Consider the following 20,628-nt stretch of genomic DNA (forward strand, 5'->3'; position numbering starts at 1 on the left):
TTTGTCGGGAATTCTCTTAGAACTTCTTTGCAACATAAAAACAATCTAAAACATATTGGAATGATAGTTTTATTTGGATATTGCTGGAGAATCAATTTTTACTTAGAAATTCTGATTTAGTTTTTGTCTTTATGATAATACATCATTGAGTTTCAGTCATATTTTAGTCATCTGAAACCTTTTAGTCTTATTTAAATTTACTCAACTAAATACTAGAAGAGTTTTAGTCTTACGCCTGAAATACACCAGAAACATCTACAGTGCAAGTTTCCACGCTTCTCACTCCATTGATAAGTCTCTCTTCATTCATGTTGGGCTGTAAAACCTCAAACCTGTTGACTCCTGGTCTGGCTCTGCTCATTACATCCATTTGCTGTCGTAGTCAAGCTAAATAGAAACTGATTTTGACACGGTTTGTTTTATTCTGAAAGTCACTGGGTGTTTTTAGGTAGTTTTCAGTCTCCACTTCCTGTCCCGCTCACTCTTGCCTACTCTGAATTTTTACTAGGGATGCACGATATTGGATTTTTGCCAATATCCGATATGCCGATATATCGAAACCCCTTTTGGCCGATACCAATAATCAAAAGTTTGTTTGTTTTTTTCACTGTAAAGAACACAAAAACACCGCTAAATAAGGCTCTAGTTCTCATCGTGTCTCTTCGTCCTGGCAGACTACCTGCGTTTGTTTATATCTGGCACGCCGCGCGCGGACTGATACACTATGCGGCGAGTGCCTCGTAGCCAGCTGTGGCTTTGCAGCGGAGGTAGCACCGTTTTACAACTAAGCTAAACCACTTCCAGCACGGAGAGCTCTGCAGAGATATCTCCACATGCTGTTCTGCCAATCCCTCCATCAAGCTTCAACCACATGGTGTTTGCACAGACATGCTAACCTCACAGCAGCTGATCGGAGATACATCACTGCAGGTTAAAGATTAACACTCATCTGCATCTTATTCTGAAAGATTAAGTCAGATTATTTAAAGAGTTCACAGAAAGAGCAGGTATTTTTCTTCTCCTCTAAATGAAAAGTGTTGTAAATATATCTCTCTGAAGAGACAAAGTGAAATCGTTGGCATGTTTCAGAAACATATTAGCATACGCTGGTGACTTTGCTGCTCAGATAAACAAACCAGCTCTTGCTCTGATGATGAAACTCTTCAAAGTGTGTTGCTCCTCAGGGCGAAAAATGATCCGAACATTTGACATATTGAAGAAATAATATGAACAGGGATCATAATTTTCATCATTTGGTTTATTGGTACAAGGTCACAAGGTTTACTGCAACTTAAAGTGATCTTCTGGGATGGAACAAGTTGGGTCCTATCACAACATTTAGGGCAGAAATTACCCCTACAGCAGTGTTTTTGTGCAGCAGAAGCCCAGAGCGCTCGCACCAAACACCCCCTCCCTGCTCCTCTGCTGGTTTCCTCTGCACTCAGACGGGGCCATATTTTACTTGACCAAAAACACAAGTAAACGGACTCCCACCGAAAAAATCTGATATCGGTCTGCATTCACGCTTTATTTAGAGAATTTTCTGCGCGTTACTTTCACACAAAAACACCGCTAAATAAGGCTCTAGTTCTCATCGTGTCGTAAAACGGCACTACCTCTGCTGCAGAGCCACAGCTGGCTACGAGGCGCTCGCCGCTTAGTGTATCAGTCCGCGCGCGTGGTGTGCCAGATATAAACAAACGCAGGTAGTCTGCCAGGACGAAGAGACACGATGAGAGCTAGAGCCTTATATAGCGGTGTTTTTGTGTGAAAGTAACATGCTGAAAATTCTCTAAATAAATCGTGAATGCAGACTGATATCAGATTTTTTCAGTGGGAGTCCGTTTATTTGTGTTTTTGGTCAAGTAAAATATGGCCCCGTCTGAGTGCAGAGGAAACCTGCAGAGGAGCAGGGAGGGGGTGTTTGGTGCGAGCGCTCTGGGCTTCTGCTGCACAAAAACACTGCTGTAGGGGTAATTTCTGCCCTAAACCTTGTGATAGGACCCAACTTGGTCCATCCCGGAGGATCACTTTAAGTTGCAGTAAACTTTGTGACCTTGTATCAATAAACCAAATGATGAAAATTATGATCCCTGTTCGTATGATTTCTCAATATGTCAAATGCTCGGATCATTTTCGCCCTGAGGAGCAACACACTTTGAAGAGTTTCATCATCAGAGCGAGATCTGGTTTGTTTATCTGTGCAGCAAAGTCACCAGCGTATGCTAATATGTTTCTGAAACATGCCATCGATTTCACCTTGTCTCTTAAGAGAGATATATTTACAACACTTTTCATTCAGAGGAGAAGAAAAATACCTGCTCTTTCTGTGAACTCTTTAAATAATATGACTTAATCTTTCAGAATAAGATGCAGAGGAGTGTTAATCTTTAACCCTGCAGTGATGTATCTCCAATCAGCTGCTGTGAGGTTAGCATGTCTGTGCAAACACCATGTGGTTAAAGCCTGATGGAGGGATTGGCAGAACAGCATGTGGAGATATCTCTGCAGAGCTCTCCGTGCTGGAAGTGGTTTAGCTGCTCTCAGATGTTGGCAGTTTGCTCGCTGCATGGATATTCCTCATGTCTTTAGAGATCAGATTGCACTAAAGTGGGTGGGCTGTCAGCCTGCTTTTCAAGAATCCCCCACAACTGAGCTGCCAAAGTGATGCAAGATTTGTGTCTGATATCCAGCAAGAACAAGAAGACGGAGCTCAAAATCATGAGCTCCTTTCCCTCTCTGCCTGTCTTTTACCTCTGAATGCTCCTCTGCCCGTGCCACCTCTTCTTGCAGGAGGTTTTGCGCCGTCTGCAGGCTGTGCTTCTGGCCATGAGCTTCTGCAAAGACAAAGAAACATCACTGGAAAAAAAAATCCTGTAACCAAGGAGCCACAGAATAGAGAAGTATTTTCCAAATAACAAGGAGGCTGCAGGGTTTGTGCTGACGAGGGGATGTTGGTGATCTGGAGGACAGTTGTTGGCTGCAGATATTCGGCTCTGAGCTATTTTGAGAAAGCTGGTTTGACCACCAGACTGAGATCTGTTTCAGAGCTTCATTTTTCAATACATGAGTTTATCAGATGCACCACGAAGATTCAACGCAGCCAACAAATCTATAAAACCCCTGCAACCAAATAAAAACTCTTTTGCATTCTCATCTCATCAATAATGCCTGAGTCCTCTCTGTTCATGTCTGCACATGGATACCATATTTTAATAATTTATATTAATGTCAATAACATAAAAAATGCACAGAGCCATAAAACACACACAGACAAAAAAGGGAAATGGGGGCAGCAGCTGCAGAAAATCCAAACGTGCTCATGTCAGCGTAACAAGGACGAGCAAGTGGAGACATGAATGACCAGACATTGTTTTGTCATTGTGTCACATTGATGCAGCGAATTGTCAGGAGTCGCTGATGCACGCTGAGTGCTGTGTGTTTGTCTTTAAGGAGAAAGACGAGTTAGATTCATACACAGCACCTCCGGTTAAAAGCCTCCAGACAATATTCAGTTGTGTTAAAAACTGCAGCTCCTAAAGCGTCCACTTGAGGCAGGCTCCAGGAGAGTCATAGAGTCATAATCAATTATGTATAAATAGAAGTGAGGCAGAATTGACAGCTGTAGCTTCAACCCCTTTTGTTTCTTCAAAAAACTCTTGTTCCATTGGCAGATTTTTTTACTTGTTACAAGCCATTCAGACCTCATTTTTGTCTTTATATAACTTGAAACAAGACGTTTTTCTAGACTGATCAGGTAAATCTGGCTCATATCATTTTGTCATCAGTGATATTTTTACTGTTTTTGCTCCTGTGTTTGTCTGGAGATCCAACATGTAACCATGTCTGCATTGTTTACATGTGAACTCAGCTGTTAGCAGCCTGTAGCATGGCAATGCTAACTGGTGCAAGGCCTGATGTCTTCCCACAAGGTGAGGAGAAGGAGGTGAGGACGACGTGCTGGTTCTCAGGTGTGAGCTAAAAAGTGATGGCATTGACCTGTCCTTCCATCCATCGTTATTGGGAACGTAAGATCTATCTCCAATAAGATGGACGAGCTAGCAGTGCTAACCCAGCAACAGAGGGAATACCAGAGGGTAGAGTAGCATCATGCTATTCACAGACAAGTTTTTTGATTCTACATATTTACATATTTATTCTTCAATATATAAACTTGCACTGCTGTGTTCATGGCCAGCATGGAAAATCGCCTACTCTTCCACTCCCTCACAGTCACAAGGATGGGTTTAGGTATTGAAAGATGGTACTTTCAATTCGGTCTGTACCTACAAAAGAACCTAATTCAGTACACTTCCCTGGCAGCTACGAAAGTGGACTGAGCACAGAGAAAGAAAAACGCAACCAAAGTGAAAAGAATCAAAACGCCAAACAAGGGTGAAGCTGGGTTTCATTTTCACTCCCTTTCAGGAACTTGGAGAGCAGCACGGGACAAAGCGTGATGCTAGTTAGCTTACTGCTAACCAGGTATGTGTCAAATACCCTTGATAAGCTTGTGCTAACATGCTAAGTCAGGTGCACGGCTCTCGAGTAGAAATGCAATGCTACAGCCTGGCCTCCCTACAATTTAGAAGAATGGAGCAATGGTTTATCCTTCTTTATAAGGCCAAACTGAATGATCTGATGTCTTTTTTATTCTCTTTACTCTTTATGGTTGTCGCTGGCTGCAAACTTGCTCTGTCAAAGAGCTTTTAGTGTTTTTTGCTTCATCTTGGTCTGAGCTTCAAAGCCATCTGAAACTGGATAACCATGTTAGCTTGGACTGTTTTAAAACCAGGACCTAGGATCATCTCATGAGTCTGTGCACTTGTTTTACTGCTGAACACCGCAAATTAATGAACTGATGTATCGTTGATTTATTTCTGTCTATCGTCTCTGTCTTTTCCACCTGTGTGAAACTTTTTTGGCCAGGACTTCCATGTACAAAAGATCTTGCATCTCACTGGGATTATTCTTGATAAAATAAAGGTAAAACAAAACAAAAATAAAAAAACAGGTGGTTGGTGGGTAGTGAGTTTGTTCACGTAGTCACGGTCGAAGGCTGTGGGTGTGTGCTGCTGCTGGCACTGAGCCAAGGAGGAAGAGCCCAGTTTGAACGTTGTGTTTACAAACAAGTAATGAAAACTCCTGCAGACCCTACCTTTAAACTCAGCATGATCCTTTCTGAGATCCAAAAAGTCCAACAGAGCAAGAAACACTCGAGTTACACGATCGACAGCTGAAGCAAAACAAAGCACACACTCAAACGCCAGATACTGGAAACTGTGTGAGCAAGCACAGGCTGTCGCACTGTTCCTCTGATATGTAAATTGGTTATTGGATAACATCTTATTAATACAATCTTCAAGTCTTCAGTTTATCCAGTAGTTTCTGCAGTTTGTCCCATGAGGATACAAAAACGATTTGATAAATATGGATTTAATTATCATTTCAGGAAGCCTAAAAAAGCTGGATCTATGTTTACTTTTGTAATAATCCAATCTGATTCTGAGAATGAACACAACTCAAAGTAAGTCTAATATTTCCTGAAGACATGATTTAGTCAAATAAGAGGTTTTTGTTGATACTGATCAAAGAATGGAGATCTGCTGACCATGAACAATATTTTCTATCCTCCTCATTTCCTGTTGTCTCTCTGCAAATAAATCTAATAAAGCAGAGATTTTCAGCGGATGGAGGAAGAGGCCTGGAGGGTTTAAACAGTGGGAGACAGAGAGTTGAAAGAGAAGGTGTACCACTGTTTTCCACAGGTGGATTGGTGCAATCAAACTCCAACCAAATCAAATCACATCAAGTGAAATTAATAACATTTGAGACTCACTTTGGCTTTAATTTGCAGAGAAACTTTCAGATTCATTAAAACCCTCCAAAGAGAATCTGCCCCTTTAAATCTGAAGCCCAGGGGTCTTTTTTGTGTGTTTTCTTGAGTTAAAATAATCCCCTGAGAGCTCTCTGTACAAACAGGAAGTGTTAATGAAAAGTTCAGCCATTTTTTTCATGATACAAGTCCACAAATTAAAAATAAGATACCAACAGGTTAGGTTGTAGCCTGCAGATTGAAATATAAAGACGTACAGGAAGCCGCACTAATGTCTCTGAGCTGACCCACGGAGAGCTCCACAAACACCCCCTGCCTGTCCTCTGAATATGACTCTCACGCACTCACTCCCAGCGTGTGTTCACCTCCTGGGCTTCGTGATCGCTCATCAATATGTACAGGCTTGACCCAGCAGACTGCGGAGTGTGTGCTGTCCCCTCAGAGAGACGCTGTGACAACCGCGCTCAACCCCCCCCCTGCGGGTCAAAGCCAGTTCAGCAGAGACTGGGGGCCAAATAAAGGTCACGGTAATGACTCTAATAACTCTGAGCCCCTGAGGGAAATCCACCCCGTCAACACAGACAGAAAGAAAAGGACAAAGTGTGCGAGGAGTAGCATTTCCTGAGAAGATGTTCCTCTAAATGATGCGGTTTAAAGACGCTCTATTGTATTTTCTCTGGATCTGTTTGAGCGTCTATTTTCTCTATAAAGTGATATCGACCAATCAGCAAAAAGAAAGCTCTTACATTTTGCAGCAGTGGATAAATACCTACATCCTCACAAACTAAGAAGTCCCATATTTTCTCCATGGATCGTGAATCAAAACAGACACTGTTTGCTCACCGACTGTGAAACCAAATGATTTAGAGCTCCCTCTACTGACCAGATGCAGTATATTAAATAAATGTGTCAAACTACAAAATTAAATACACATCAAACACATTTTTCTGTCAGTACTGATAGTTTTTTATCATGCTGATTTATGTCTTGATGTTTATTTCACTGATTGGATCAGTCGTAGGTAGATTTAAAAAGGTGTAGCTGTTTTTAAGCTAAGTCTTAGTCCTTAAAAGGAAATACTTAATAGTTTTATCTGACATGCATTCAGTCAACAAGTTTTCTTTTAAAACTGCTTTTAAAGCAGTTCAGCAACATCCCAGTCTTTACTCTTTAACTTGTGTAATACCCAGGGCTGAGTATTGGCAAGAACCTAATTATACAATACACATCACGATACTTAAAACCATAAAGTGCGTCAAGTTTGTCACTAAAACTACTGTGACATTAAGCTTATGTTGCAAAAAAAAGGAATTTGTCCGTTGGTGAATCTGACGCATGTCACTTGCTGTAACCGATGTTACTCCTAAAACATCTAATATTGCACAAAACATGACTAATTATTATTTTATCAGTCTACTACACTGTAAAAAAAAAAAAAAAAAAAACTTAAAATGATTTTAAACTAACTGACCCAAGTATTGAGAGAAAACATTGATGTTTACAGCATCAAAACTCACATCATTAAGTTTAGGAATAAAATATTTTGAATAAAGTTTGAGATTATATTTATGATACAGTTTATGGGAAACATACAGCGGAGTAGCTCTTTGGCGCCATCTACTGCAGTGGAGGTGTGGAAAACATATTGTTCTTCCAACTTACCTAAAATATGAATTTTCATTTTAACAAAAGTATCAATATTAAGAGTTGAAATTGATATTTTATCACAGGTCAAAGTATCGCAATATGTTGCTGTATCAATATTTTTTCACACCTCTAGTAATATCTTTGTTCCATAATTAATCCTGGTCTCGTCCAATGTAAAGCTGCTGATATGTGCCTGTTGATGTAAAGAGTAATAAGAGAGGAGTTACGTTCGACAGACTCCTACTAAATGTTTCTAAAAGGCCATGATTTTTGGGGTGCCAATTCAATTTCTTTAAATTTCCAATTTTTGTGATTTTTAGTTTGCTTTTTTTAACACCAGACCATGTGAAGGAGTTGAATGATGATGAGGACGTCTACAGACTACACCAGGAACCATATTTTTAATTTCACCCTCTGCTGGAGAAAAGCAGTAATTTTTTTCCAATCAATTTTATACACAAAGACTGAAATGAAGGATTTTAATTAGGGGAAATTTTAAAAGAATTTAACAAAGAATCCCAATTTTAATATTGAAAAAGAAAAAGTCAGGATACACATGGGAAACAACTTTTTTTCCCACCTGTGTTAGACACACGGTAGAAAAACATCATGGACTTTGATTGTCTGGGGTCCACCAAAAAAATATTTGTAGAGTTTTTATGATTGGTGAATTAGTTTTAGCTTATCTTTACAGCAGAAAAATGGTTAACTGATGAACATTTCTCCTTATACATCTTGTAAATGAAATCAACATCGTCCTGTACCCTTTTTTTTAAACACTGGAAATTAGAAGTTGAGGATAAACGAGTGGAGGACCACAACAATAGTCTCTGAGCTTTTTATACTCATAAGTGTCGGCTACAACGGCACCAACCTCAGGGGACATTTTAATCTTATCGTGGAGTTAAATGCATGTTTCAGTAAGCAGACATCATCCTCAGGCTGAATGAGAGAAATGGTTTTCATGAAGGCCTGAACGATGTAAACAATGGACACTAACGTTTTTCAAACTGAAAATTAACCCAGCTGAGAGACTCCATTATAAAAACAAACAGAGATAATTAAATCGATGTAAAATGTTGGAGTTGGCCCAGGTTTCCTTCCTCCCTGCGTCCCTCCTCTGTAACATTTAAGCATTTTGGCTGCGATCACCCCCTGCCGTGGCACAAAGCGTGCACGCACTCAGGGACGGCCTCGTTTCTGACCCCTGGGTGCAGATGTTGAGGGGATGGGGGAGTAATGAGAGGTGACAGCCAGGCAAACAAACACTCCCATGGCAGCTGTGTGTGACCTACATTTGGGGAGGTGGAGGGTGACCAAGAGGAGGAGGGGGTGAGGGGTATGGACCTGGGGGCCTGATAGTACAGCGCAGTGAAAGTCAATGGTGGTGGTGATGAAGTAACACGCCGTGTCTGGGAGCGGATATGAGCTGATGAGGGGGATAGTCACGCTCCTGCTACTGTACGGAGAGGAGCGGCTCCAACGCTCAGTCTGTGTCTGCACATGTTGGTCTGTGTAATATGTCCCAGAATAAAACACACTGTGAGTCAGACATCACTCAAAATGGATTAAAAAAGATAACTGATTGACCTACAGACAGAAAAATATTAACTTCAAATCCTGTGCAGACAAGTAACACGATTTTTTATTAACTTCATAACGAGGTCGGCTGCAGACTCAGTGAGAAGCTCCATAAAACGAAAGAAACAAAAGCATCATTTGGAAGAGGCTGTTTTCTACTGTAGGGAGATATTTTAAGGCCTGTCGCTGCTGCCACTGGGAAGATTTACACAAGAGGATTCAGAGCTATTGTTTACTTTTTCCCAAGCCAAGTTTCACAGTGTGTGGTATGTTTGATTAAAACAGGAACACGAGCGAGGACAGCTCCTCGCAGAATGGTACCGACATATGCAGAGAATCGAGAATCAGCACAGATAACGTGGACAAAAATGTGCTGAATGCACATTTCAATCATAGTTTGAATAATTTGAGCCATGCACGACACTTCTTTTAGATTTAAGAAAATATCAGATTCCGTTTGTTTTGTCAATTTGGAGGTCAAAGGGATTTGCTCACAGTTCTTATGAAGTCCGTCTCCAGAGAAGTGTTGAATATGTTTGCACAAGATGACTGAGAAAACAAAACCTTCTGAAGTTCTCGTCTGGTGAGCTGGAGGCAAACATACACAGCTCCTGCTTCAATGATCTTCTTCCCTGTTACACCACCAGCAGAAGATATTTGGCCTAAAGTGTCGGCGACTGCTTTGGAATCAGATTACAGATCCTCCTGGCCAGTGGGGGGTGCTGTGTGTGTGTTATTTGAGGGCTGCACTGGACCAAACAACGAAAGCAAGCAGCTCAAAAACCAGCTTTTTAAAATTTGAAGTCTGATGTTTGGGTTGTTTTATTGCTCCAAAATGTGAGGTGACATGCCACAATGGTCCCATTAGGAATGGGTTCCATATGAAACATATGGTGCCGATACCTGGTACCAGACAATCAGTACTCAACAGTACCAATTTTGGGTACTTTTGTGTCTTTATGTGTTCATAAGAATTATTTTTTTATGATAAAAACTCAAAGTTTTTCAATTTAACATATGTATTTCTCAATATAAGTAGGTAAATTTTATTTAGTATTAACCTTGCAGAGCAGATGGACCTGCCTGATTCAGTTTCTGAAATCCTGCCGATCCATCTTGCCAGGCTCCATTGACCAACAAATTCACTCTACTAAAATCTGACCGGCCCAATCAGAGAAGAGAGGCGGGAGCTGTGTGATGTCAGCAGACTTTCGTACTTGTCAGCGTTCCTTAGCTGTCGTCTAACGCCATCGTCACAGCTGTTTCTGTGTTCCTGTAGTTGTTCGTCTTTTGTTTCTCAGCAGCGGCAAACATAAGCTACGTCATACTGTGGCTTGATGTTAATTGGTCTGTGATGAGTGTGTCAATCAGAACGGTCGTCCAATCACCAGGTGCTGATTTTTTTGAAGGTCCCGCCTCTGAAAACCAATCTGAAGCGATGCTACCCAGATGGACTAGAGAAATATTTCGGAGGGTGGATCTTAGAAACGGTTTGTCTGGCGTCTCAGGTTAGTTTAGTATAGCACCTTTCATAGAACAGAATCCAAAGGTGGTTTACAGTAGGGCTGCATGACTATCGCAATCGCAATCACATTCGCAATGTCAGCACATGCAATTCAGATTTTTCTCCATGATAACCAAGCAAGTCTGTAGACTCATCATGACACAACTTTTTTTATTAAATCGCAAGCACAATCGCAATCGTAATATTGTCCACCTAATCGCAAATCGCACCTTTTCCCCAAATCGTGCAGCACTAGTTTACAGTAAATATAAATATATGTGAGTAAGATCATATATAAACTTGTAATGCTGTGTTCATGTCCAGCATGGAAAACCACCCTCTCTTCCAATCTCTCACAGTCATAAGGATGCTTTTAGGTACCTAAACATGGTACCATTTGATTTTATGTGAATTGGTACTTGGTTACTACAGACAGAATTCGGCTGGTGCCTATGAAAGTACTTGTTGGCCATCCCTAGTTCACATGTGCATGAAATTTAAAAACTGAAGCATTTAAATCAATATTAATCCTAAAGAACCAAAATTATTGAAACATAAGTAATGTAGAAGTGAGGTTTTTAGCTATACCCAGCCTTACTTGTTAGCTCCCCGCTAACCATGCAGACATAAAGAGTTAGCGATCAGGTTAACTAATTACACCATGAAAGAGACGCAGGTGCAGATTACGTCATAATTAAGAGGAAACTCCGGGAAAACCCCATCAAAAGAACGCAACCTGCGCATGTCTACCACTGATAAACAGCGATAAACCTGGCTAGCGGTGTGACTGAGAGAAGATCAAGATTTTTTTTTTTTTACCGGAGAAATTTATATTTTATAACAAGAATACACAAACAGCTGTTATCTGTGAGTGAATCAGGTAAGCAAAGAGAAAGAGAAAGTTTGGGGATCTTGGCACACATCTTGGAAGGACTCAGATGCATTAAATCAAAAGCGAATCAAACTTATAAAACTGACGGCAGCGAGCCTCGCCGGTTTCTCTCCCTTACCTCATCTGTTCACTGAAAAATTGTGTCTCCTAAATCTAAAGTTGCTGTATGGCTACAAATCACCACCTTTCCAAAGGATTGTCCACTGTCTTTTCATATTTTTCAGGTAAACCTCCATTAACATTAACAAGGCCCAGAGTAAAAGAAACATCGTCTTGATTGAAGGCTGGATCACAGCTGTGCTCTCTGTTATTTCTTAGAGCAGCAGTTTGTTGCACAGAAACAGCCGACGTCAGGACGCCTTAATTGACCAATAAGAATCAGGTATTAACAACATCTGTGTCATAAGCCCCTCAATGGGTCCCCTGATACCTTATTTTTTACCATATGGCACCAAAGAAGGGAAACTTTTGGATTAGAGAAACACACTGAGAGATTTGGTGACTGTGATATCCGCGGCTAATTCATGCATAAACGTAGATTCTTTGCCAGAGACCAGATTCATATTTTTGGATTTGTTGAGACAGTGAATAAAAATGAAAATTTCATGGTGAGACTCAGAAACTGACAGACAGATGGACCAAACGCCTCTCTACGGCCAAGGGTCGGTTCATAGAGTTCAAATCAGAGAAAAAAGTTCTTCTCACACTGATCCCTGGTGGCATCTACCCAAGAGACGAATCTAACTCTTAGATATCTGCGTCTGAAATGTGTCCTTGTAAACTCTGTGTGTGTGTAAGAAACAGTCCCCAGGACATCTGCTGTCTCAGGGTTTCGAGGACATTCTCTTTTATTATCCATAATGTGAAAGAAAAACTGTTTACAGCCTCTTAGCCGTGGATGTTTATGCTTCGTTACTTAAGTTTATTAGATTTTTTATAGCTGGTTTGATGAGGTAGATTTAAAGACCTCAGCTGGGAGTTTTTCAGTTGGAAATATTTCATCCAGTTGGACCGGCAGCCCCACTTCTCCAGCCCTGAACTGTCAAGCTGTCCTGCTCAGTCAGGTTTAGGAGTCAGCGTTAATCCTGAGCCGTGATCTGAAGCTGAACCTCCACCGTGTTCACGTGCGACTCGCTCTGTAAGAAATGCTGATGGATGTGACAGTAACTGTCGCTGTGTGAGCGCAGGAGAAGCTCCCGGAAAACAGCTGATGTCAACATGTTAATGGACCCCGCTGAGAGCACAGGAGACCTGCAGGAAGACTGAGACGGAGCACAGAGCTCCAGTTCCCTCCACGCAGACACACATCTGCGTCTCTAAAATTTAAGATCACACACATCATGTCAGGATTCATCGTTTGTTCCCTCCTCTCCAAACCACCTCTGTCACTTCCTCTGTCTCCGGCACTCAGCGACACCTTGAAGGCCATGAGAGCCTTCCAGGTGAGACCGGATGAAAAAGTCCAATTTTACTGCTCATTTGTACGATTTATCACGTCCAGAGAAGCAGACGAGACACGGGGCCACGGCTTAATCACGCAACAGCAGAGATAAAAATAGGTGTGGGGACACATGGATGGACTGTGCTGGCGATTCCAGGAGAAGAGGCTATTTCAGTTCATGGAGGTGAAAGGGAATCTAAAGAGGAAGGTGTCAGACATTGACACTGATATTTCAAAGCCTGATGGCTTACAGGCCCCTAAGATAGGTGGTGGATTAAAACGCCTGAATATAAACTGTAAATAAAACAGCTGACAGTGAGATGAATGAAATATTCAGCAAGGCTTCATAATCAACATTTAGTGTATCAAAAATATCTTTCAGTGGAACTATCAAATGCAATACACACCTTAAAATATCTCCATACAGTGGAAAATGGCCTCTTCCAAATGATGCTTTTGTGCAGTGCAGATATGACTTAGAGATGTTTTATGGAGCTAGGGATGGGTACTGAATTAGGTACTTTTATAGGTACCGATCAAATTCTGTCAAAAGTACCGGGTATCGATTCACGTAAAACCAAAAGGTACCATGTTTAGGTACCTAAACGCATCTTTGTGACTCTGAGAGAGTGGAAGAGTAGGTGATTTTCCATGCCAGACATGAACACAGAATTGCAAGGTTATACATTGAAGAACAAATATGTTAAATTGAAAAAATGTTTTACTTTATTATTCAACAAACTGATATTTTTACCACTTAAACACAAAAAAGAACCGAAAATTTGTACAGTTGAGTACTGGTACCAATTACAAGGTACTGGCCATCAATACCGTATCGTTTCAAATGTGAGAGGTACCCATCCCTATCCGTAGCCAACCTTGTTATGAAGTTAGGAAAAAACTCCATGTTACCAGTCTACAAACTGCATCCTGCAGGAAGGGGATAAAGTTTGGGCACATGTGTTGACACCTTTTTGACCATGGATGGGTACCTTTCACATCTAAAATGATACGGTACAGATGTCCGGTACCTGGCAATTGGTATCAGTACTCATAGGTACCAACTTTCAGTACTTTTGTGTGTGTTTATATGGCAATAAATATCTATATATATATAGATATAAATATCTATATATATTTAATGATAAAATCTCAAAGTTTTTTAATTTAACATATTTATTCTTCAGAATATAAACTTGTACTGCTGTGTTCATGTTCAACATGGAAAATCTCCTACTCTTCCACGCCCTCACAGTCACAAGAATACATCTAGGTACCAAAACATGGTACCATCTGATTTTACATGAATCAGTACTTGTTACTTTGGTATGGGTACTGAATTAGGTACTTTTATAGGTACCGACCAAATTCTGTCAAAAGTACTGAGTATCGATTCACATAAAATCAAAAGGTACCATGTTCAGGTACCTAAATGCATCCTTGTGACTGTGAGGGAGTGGAAGAGTATGTGATTTTCCAAATTGGACATGAACACAGCATTATAAGGATATAAATTGAAGAATAAATATGTTAAATTGAAACATTTTTATATTTCATTATTAAACAAATTGATATTTTTTATCACATAAACACAAAAAAGTACGGAAACTTGTTACCGTTGAGTACCGGTACCCATTGCCAGGCATCTGTACCGTATCGTTTTTAAATGTGAAAGGTACTCATCCCTAATGGTACTGCAGATGGAATTTGGTTGGTACCTATAAAAGTACCTAATTTGGAACCCTTCCCAAGTGCAAGAACAAACAAAGGCTCTGATTCTTGCTGCTGAGCTGCCGTAGTTCTCTTCCTGAATAAAGTTCAAGCTCTGCTGAGTAAAAAAGCTCAGACCTACTGTAAATAATAACTCAGCCAGATTACTACAAAAGCCTGAAGTTTCAAAATCATAACTCTCTGTCTAAGCCTCGTATCAAGAAATAGAGAACTTCAAATTAATTTCAGATCCTTTCGGATGTAAGAAAATACCAAAACCCTGTTTCCATCAAAAGGTTTAGTTCTGTTCGTCTCGGCGCGCATTTCACACTGTTTCCACTGGCTTATCCCGGGACACATCCCAAATAACCAGGACGGGTCGCCCCACTTTTTGGGACCCTTCTGTTAGGGTACCGGACTAAACTGATCTCATCCCAGAAGGTGGAGCTACAACTGTTGCTTTGTCGAAAAAAATTGTCACGTCCTCTGTGACTGTATTTCTCCTGGCGGCACACAGTCTTCTCTGAAACAAAGCTTGATTGTTCTTTGTAACAAAGAGCCACATGGGAATCACAAAGAAGACAAAATGCTGCATGTCTTCCATCATTACTCTTTGTTTACTGCATTGCATTTTTCTTCTTCATTGGATTTATTAGTGGGGTATACTTTGTAGCGCTGCTATTGCATCACGCTATTGTTTAGCGACTATCGGCATCCAGCTTACACGCCGCCTACCACAAGGGGGCACAGTTGGCTATGGAAACGCAATTTGGTACGTTTTTCAAAACTTTAAACAACAGGGCGACGATTTTTTCTTAATTCTTTGAGGACTTAAAAAGACATGAGCCCAAAAACAAATCTTAAAGCATTAGATACAGAAAATGTGTCACTACTAAAATCAAAGAAACATGATGTAACAAAGCTTTAACATATTGCAGCAGAACAACCAATCATGGATGAGTAATTTGGGGTGGTATCTATGATTTCAGATAACTCCACCCCTGCTCCCCCCTCTTCTCCCCTGAAAGCAGACTCCAACATGTGATGTGCAGTAATATCCTCGTAACTTATCACGACCCCAACCCATCAGGCCATTGTTGGAGCTGTTTTCACCCACTCACACCACCGGTCCCTGGAGCAGCTCTGCAAACCACAGAGGGGTGTGACAAAAGAAGAGCAATGAATAAGAAAGCAGCGTCTACAGGAAATCAGTTTGTTCTCTGTCAGGTGCAGCGTGACAGGACGGGAATGCACCGCATAAAAAGAAAACGAGTTAATTACAGTTTGAGTTGGGCTGAACGCAAACCACAATGTGCTGGAAGAAGAATCTGAGCCGCTGTGTACAAACACTGAACAAAAGGACAGAAACACCCTGCATCTGTGGTATCTTTATTAACGATCAAAGCAAGCAGCCTAATTAATGTCACATCCAAACGTTAGCGAGGTTTCCTGCTCTTAAGGTTGGGCACCCTGAGGATCTCATTCTTCCTCTTCCTCCTCCAGCTTCTGTCTGACATCTTATTTCCTGTAACCACTTCTGTCTTCATAAAAACTGAGTCTTTCTTTTGTTTCAGCAGCCTGTAAAAACTTTGTTCTCCATCCTTTTGGCGGTACATCCCACCACGCGGCAGCTCGTGGGCATGTCTCTGTTGTGTGCCGGCAGATGGAAGTGACAAGGCGGCACCTTCACGTAATATAAAGTCAACAATGGAGAGTGGAGGGTTTGTTTTCCCCCCTCAGGGTGTGGGTGGATTTTAATTGTTGCTCTGTCTCTATGGTTACATCATATCATAACTGATGCCATACAACACAATTTGCAGCACAATGCTTTTCAAGAATGAAGCCGGCCTGACGAGCTGAAGGTAAACAGAAAGGAGCGTGTGTGGAAAAGACGCTCTGACACAATTTAAAGGGGACATATCATGCTTGTTTCTCCTTTTCACTATGCCAGACTAGGATGCCTGTAAAGCATTTCTGCCCTCAGTACAAGTCATTTAGTTCCTTCACTGCCCCACAATAGCGTTCTCAATATCCTCATTTTAGGCCATTCTGAAGATCTCGTTGAAACGCTCCGTTTGGAGAATGACCTCCAGTAACCTCGCATCGTCACAGCCCTTTGTGCTCTGATTGGTCAGTTCTATCAGAGGGGCGGAGGGGGTAGAGCCAGGGGGCGGTTTTTGCAGCATGGCAGTATTTACAAAATCGCCATATTGAATGGAGCAGACCGAGCGAGTTTGCTGTTTGCCAAAACTTCACCGTAAGGCATTGATAGCAGTAATAAAATGGCAGAGTGTAGGATACGTCCTTTTGTATTGGACCCCGAGTCAGACCCGGACGGTTCTGCAGCTCAGGAGGAAGAAAATCCACCTGGACACAGATCATCTCAGGACGCTTAAGTGTGGTGAGTCAAACCGGTACTGTAACATGTATAGTTTATACGTGGAAATATAGGCAGACTTCACCAATAAACTATTTCTATAACAGGGCTCCATCCTGCTCCTTCACTTTTCTCTGTCTGTTTTATCCATCATGCTGAAAGTGTAGTCTAAAGATCGCCTCTACCCTCAGTTCGTCACTATGTTATTACCGCAGCATTATTGTGGTCCAGGTTCACAGTGCATGTCAGAACAAGCATGCAAATATCACAGTCTCACAAGTATCACGACGTCTGCTAAAACTACAGTGTTTTAATTGCTAATTCACCATGTAAAGCCGAGCTGCTCAGCAGAGCAGAGTCCCTACATCCAGCACTCAGTCAAGTTAGCCAGAGCTAGTAAGGAGCTTTATTTATACTCGGCTCTTGGTGCGTGTATCCCTCGGTGGCGGTTGTGTGACTAACTGACATCACAGAGGAGGAGCTGCTTTATCAGATTACTCCAATAAAAAGAAAGGATCCTCGTGTCGTCACGAAGGTCGAAATCTCGCGGCCAAATGGCAATGACCTATTTTCAGAGGCATCAAATCTCGTTCTAGGATATAAGAAAAAATACAATATCTCATTTTTTTTTAATTCAGGGGGTGTAAGGTCTTGTTTTCAAATTTATTATATTATATGTAAGTATTAAATCAGGGATCATGATATGTCCCCTTTAAAGGCTGCAGATTTATCTTTATCTCCACATCCATCCTGACGCCTGAAGATGACTGCGGATGTTTAATGAACCAAAAGATAAACTTTCATAATGCATAAAGCTGCTGCAGATAATAGACGCTGTAAGAAACGTAATTATTTACACCTCACTGCTCCTGCATTTCTGATTCATCCACATTAAACAGGATTTTTATGCAGTTTTCACACCGCCGGTTAAAGGTTGGGAGAGCGTTTCGGTTTGATTTTACTTTATTGCAGCACATTGAGCTGCTCGGCGCGCTCTGTGCCGCGCTAATCAATCAGAGAGAAGTGAAGCTTTGAATGCAGCTCGTCTATCAAAGAGTGTTTTATCAGAAGGGAGTGGGCGACTTTTTGCAAGCTTGAAGGTTTTATCAGATGCATATCAGGACGTGTGTGATTTGCCTTTTCTTGCTCTAAAGCTCAACAGATTTCCACGTTTCACGCCCGACATGCCGCTAACATCGTCTCTGGTCAAAGGCTGGGAGATATCAATGCGTCCGACTTATGGGGCGCCAGCTGGAAACGACACAAACAAGGGGAGCCGACGGGTCGGTGGTAATGAAATGAACACAGCTCTTTCAGCGCAGGGAGCTGCTAACTCGGCTGCACAGGGCCGGCCGTGAGAAATGGAGTGAAGAAATGCGCTTCAACACGCCGGGCAGGCGATCTGCAGCTGATTATACACAAATAGGTCATGGTATTACAGATGGGGCCTTGAAGGGCATGGATGTATCCCAGGCTTGAGAGTTAGCCAACCAATCAGGAGTGGAGAACAGCCCACAGCTCCCACAGCTCCCACAGCTCGATGTTTGTCCCCTTTAACGTGGCGCAGCGAGGCAACCTGAGAGGATTCCTTTTATATCCAACTCAAGTGTGATAACGGCTTCACAGCTCCAGCGTATGGAGATAACACTCTGCTATTTTAAGTTTACTCAGGGATCCCAGCTCCTTGATGACACGCCGTATTACAACGTGGAACAACAGGCTCACAAGACTTGTTTCCTGCACTTTACTGTCTGGGACGCACTGACAGTCACATGCTACGACCAGCTCTTGGACATCTTTTCACCGTCTCTTGTTGATGTTTTGTGGGTTTTATGATCTTGTCTCGACTTGTTCAGTCACGGTCAACGCAGCTCATGGGATTACTGTCGGCTTCAGGGCAGCTGTGTGACGCCACAGCTTGTGTTTCTACAACTGGAGGAGCTCATCTGACAGCTTTAGGTTGGATCTGTTCAAAGGCATTTCTCCCTTTGGTCTTTTTGGAAGAGGACTAGGGCCACTGGGAATGAAAAAAGTAAAAAAAAAAAATCCAACCCTTTTTTTGGGGGGGAAAAGTCAGAATTTTGAGAAAAAAGTCATAATTCTAACTTAAATCCCTGGTATGTAAACTTCCAGTTACCGCAGTTACCGTAATTGTGGCCATTTTTTTTTTATGCGCTAAAGGAGATTTCGTGTGATCGTACATAGGTATCTTTTCCAAGACGTGACGACAGCTCTTTCAGCCTTCTCCACACCACTGCTGTGTGGTGTAGAAGAGATAAAACTAGGGCTGCAACAGACGATTACTTTCGTAATCGATTACTCTGACGACTTTATTTATGATTAATCGATGAATCAGGGGAAAAAAAAGAGATGAAAATGCATAGTAGTAACATTCTCAAAACCAAACATGTTATTTTAGTTGATGACTTTTGTTTGGTTAAAGATATACACAAAGAAACAACACATCTGAAGATGGTTTAAGCTGATCAGATGCTACATTTATAGATTAGAATGAATTGTCACTTAAAGAATCAACAGTTTGGACAAAATGATAAAAAATAAATTGTTATGTCATCAGATTAAGAAGTTAGTGGGCCAAAAAGGTAAATAAATAAGAATGTGTCCTCAATCTTTTCACCTGCAGGTCAAACAGTTCACCCCCTCTGCCCTACCACTGTCTGTGGCAGCTAACGCTAATGCTAACATTGGTTTAATGAACTCCTCTTGGTTTTTTAAACGGGGTGAAGATTGAATAAAAAGACAAAACGAGTCTTAGAAGACATACCATGCATTTCACATTATATAAAAGAAGGTATGTGAGATTTTGTAGCTCTTCACCTCTCTGTGAGCTCCCCGGCTCGTCATCGATGAGCCCAACATGTTTGCGTTTTAAGAGCTGGATCATTGCAGTCATCCTGCCGCGCCATGTAAGGTCATTTTTATCAATTATTGACAACTCCAAGTTACTCCTAAACTCTGGAGTTTTTTTGGACTAACGGCTTCTCTGGCTTCTCCTCTGCCACGCTGATCTGTTTACAAATGACACATACAGCCCCGCAGCCCAGGTCATCTACACTCCAGTCCAGTAGGTGGTGGTAATGCACCTTCAGCTGGCTGCCAATTGCTAAATAATCCCACAAAAAAGAACGAGACAAACTAATACAGTATTGGCGCAACACAGTGCATCACTTATGGAAAAATGTTGACGCTTTTACTAATTTTTTATCAATTTTATCGATTCGTCGTTGCAGCCCTAGATATAACACACTGAATGGATTGAAAATGAATCTCTTAGGAGGAGGTTATGAACATTTATTTGTGTGTTCAGTGATGAAAGTTGATATTCTGTTGGAAAAACAAAGTTTGTTGATGTGTATTGCATATCAATGCAATTTCCAATGTACCTTAACGTGAAGCTAGCGCCAAGTGCTCTGCAGCACTTTGGTAGATTCAGAGCTATATAACATGTTGAATGGATTAAAAACTAATCCAGGGTTCCTACAGCTCAAGGCAAGTTAATTTTAAGACTTTTTAAGACTTTTTTAATAACGTTGGAAATCAAATTTAAATACAAATCGACAACGAACCACAATTGAAACAAACAAACTAACGAAAACACCACATGAATTACCTGGGTTAG

The 20,628-nt window shown here is 41.3% G+C and overlaps 1 protein-coding gene across 1 annotated transcript in view; it reads right to left on the reverse strand.

Moving 5' to 3' along the window:
- The window catches only part of vps37d (VPS37D subunit of ESCRT-I), a 60,685-nt gene that overhangs the window by 14,382 nt on the left and 25,675 nt on the right, over positions 1-20,628 (reverse strand). The window contains exon 3 of the mRNA XM_074671521.1: positions 2,755-2,837. Coding sequence (XP_074527622.1) covers positions 2,755-2,837 — 83 coding nt within the window. The remainder of the gene's footprint in view (positions 1-2,754; positions 2,838-20,628) is intronic.

This window comes from Halichoeres trimaculatus, unplaced genomic scaffold, assembly GCF_033239565.1.
Source record: "Halichoeres trimaculatus isolate MK-OKI-2021-1 unplaced genomic scaffold, fHalTri1.1 fHalTri1_scaffold_6, whole genome shotgun sequence".
NCBI lineage: Eukaryota > Metazoa > Chordata > Actinopteri > Labriformes > Labridae > Halichoeres > Halichoeres trimaculatus.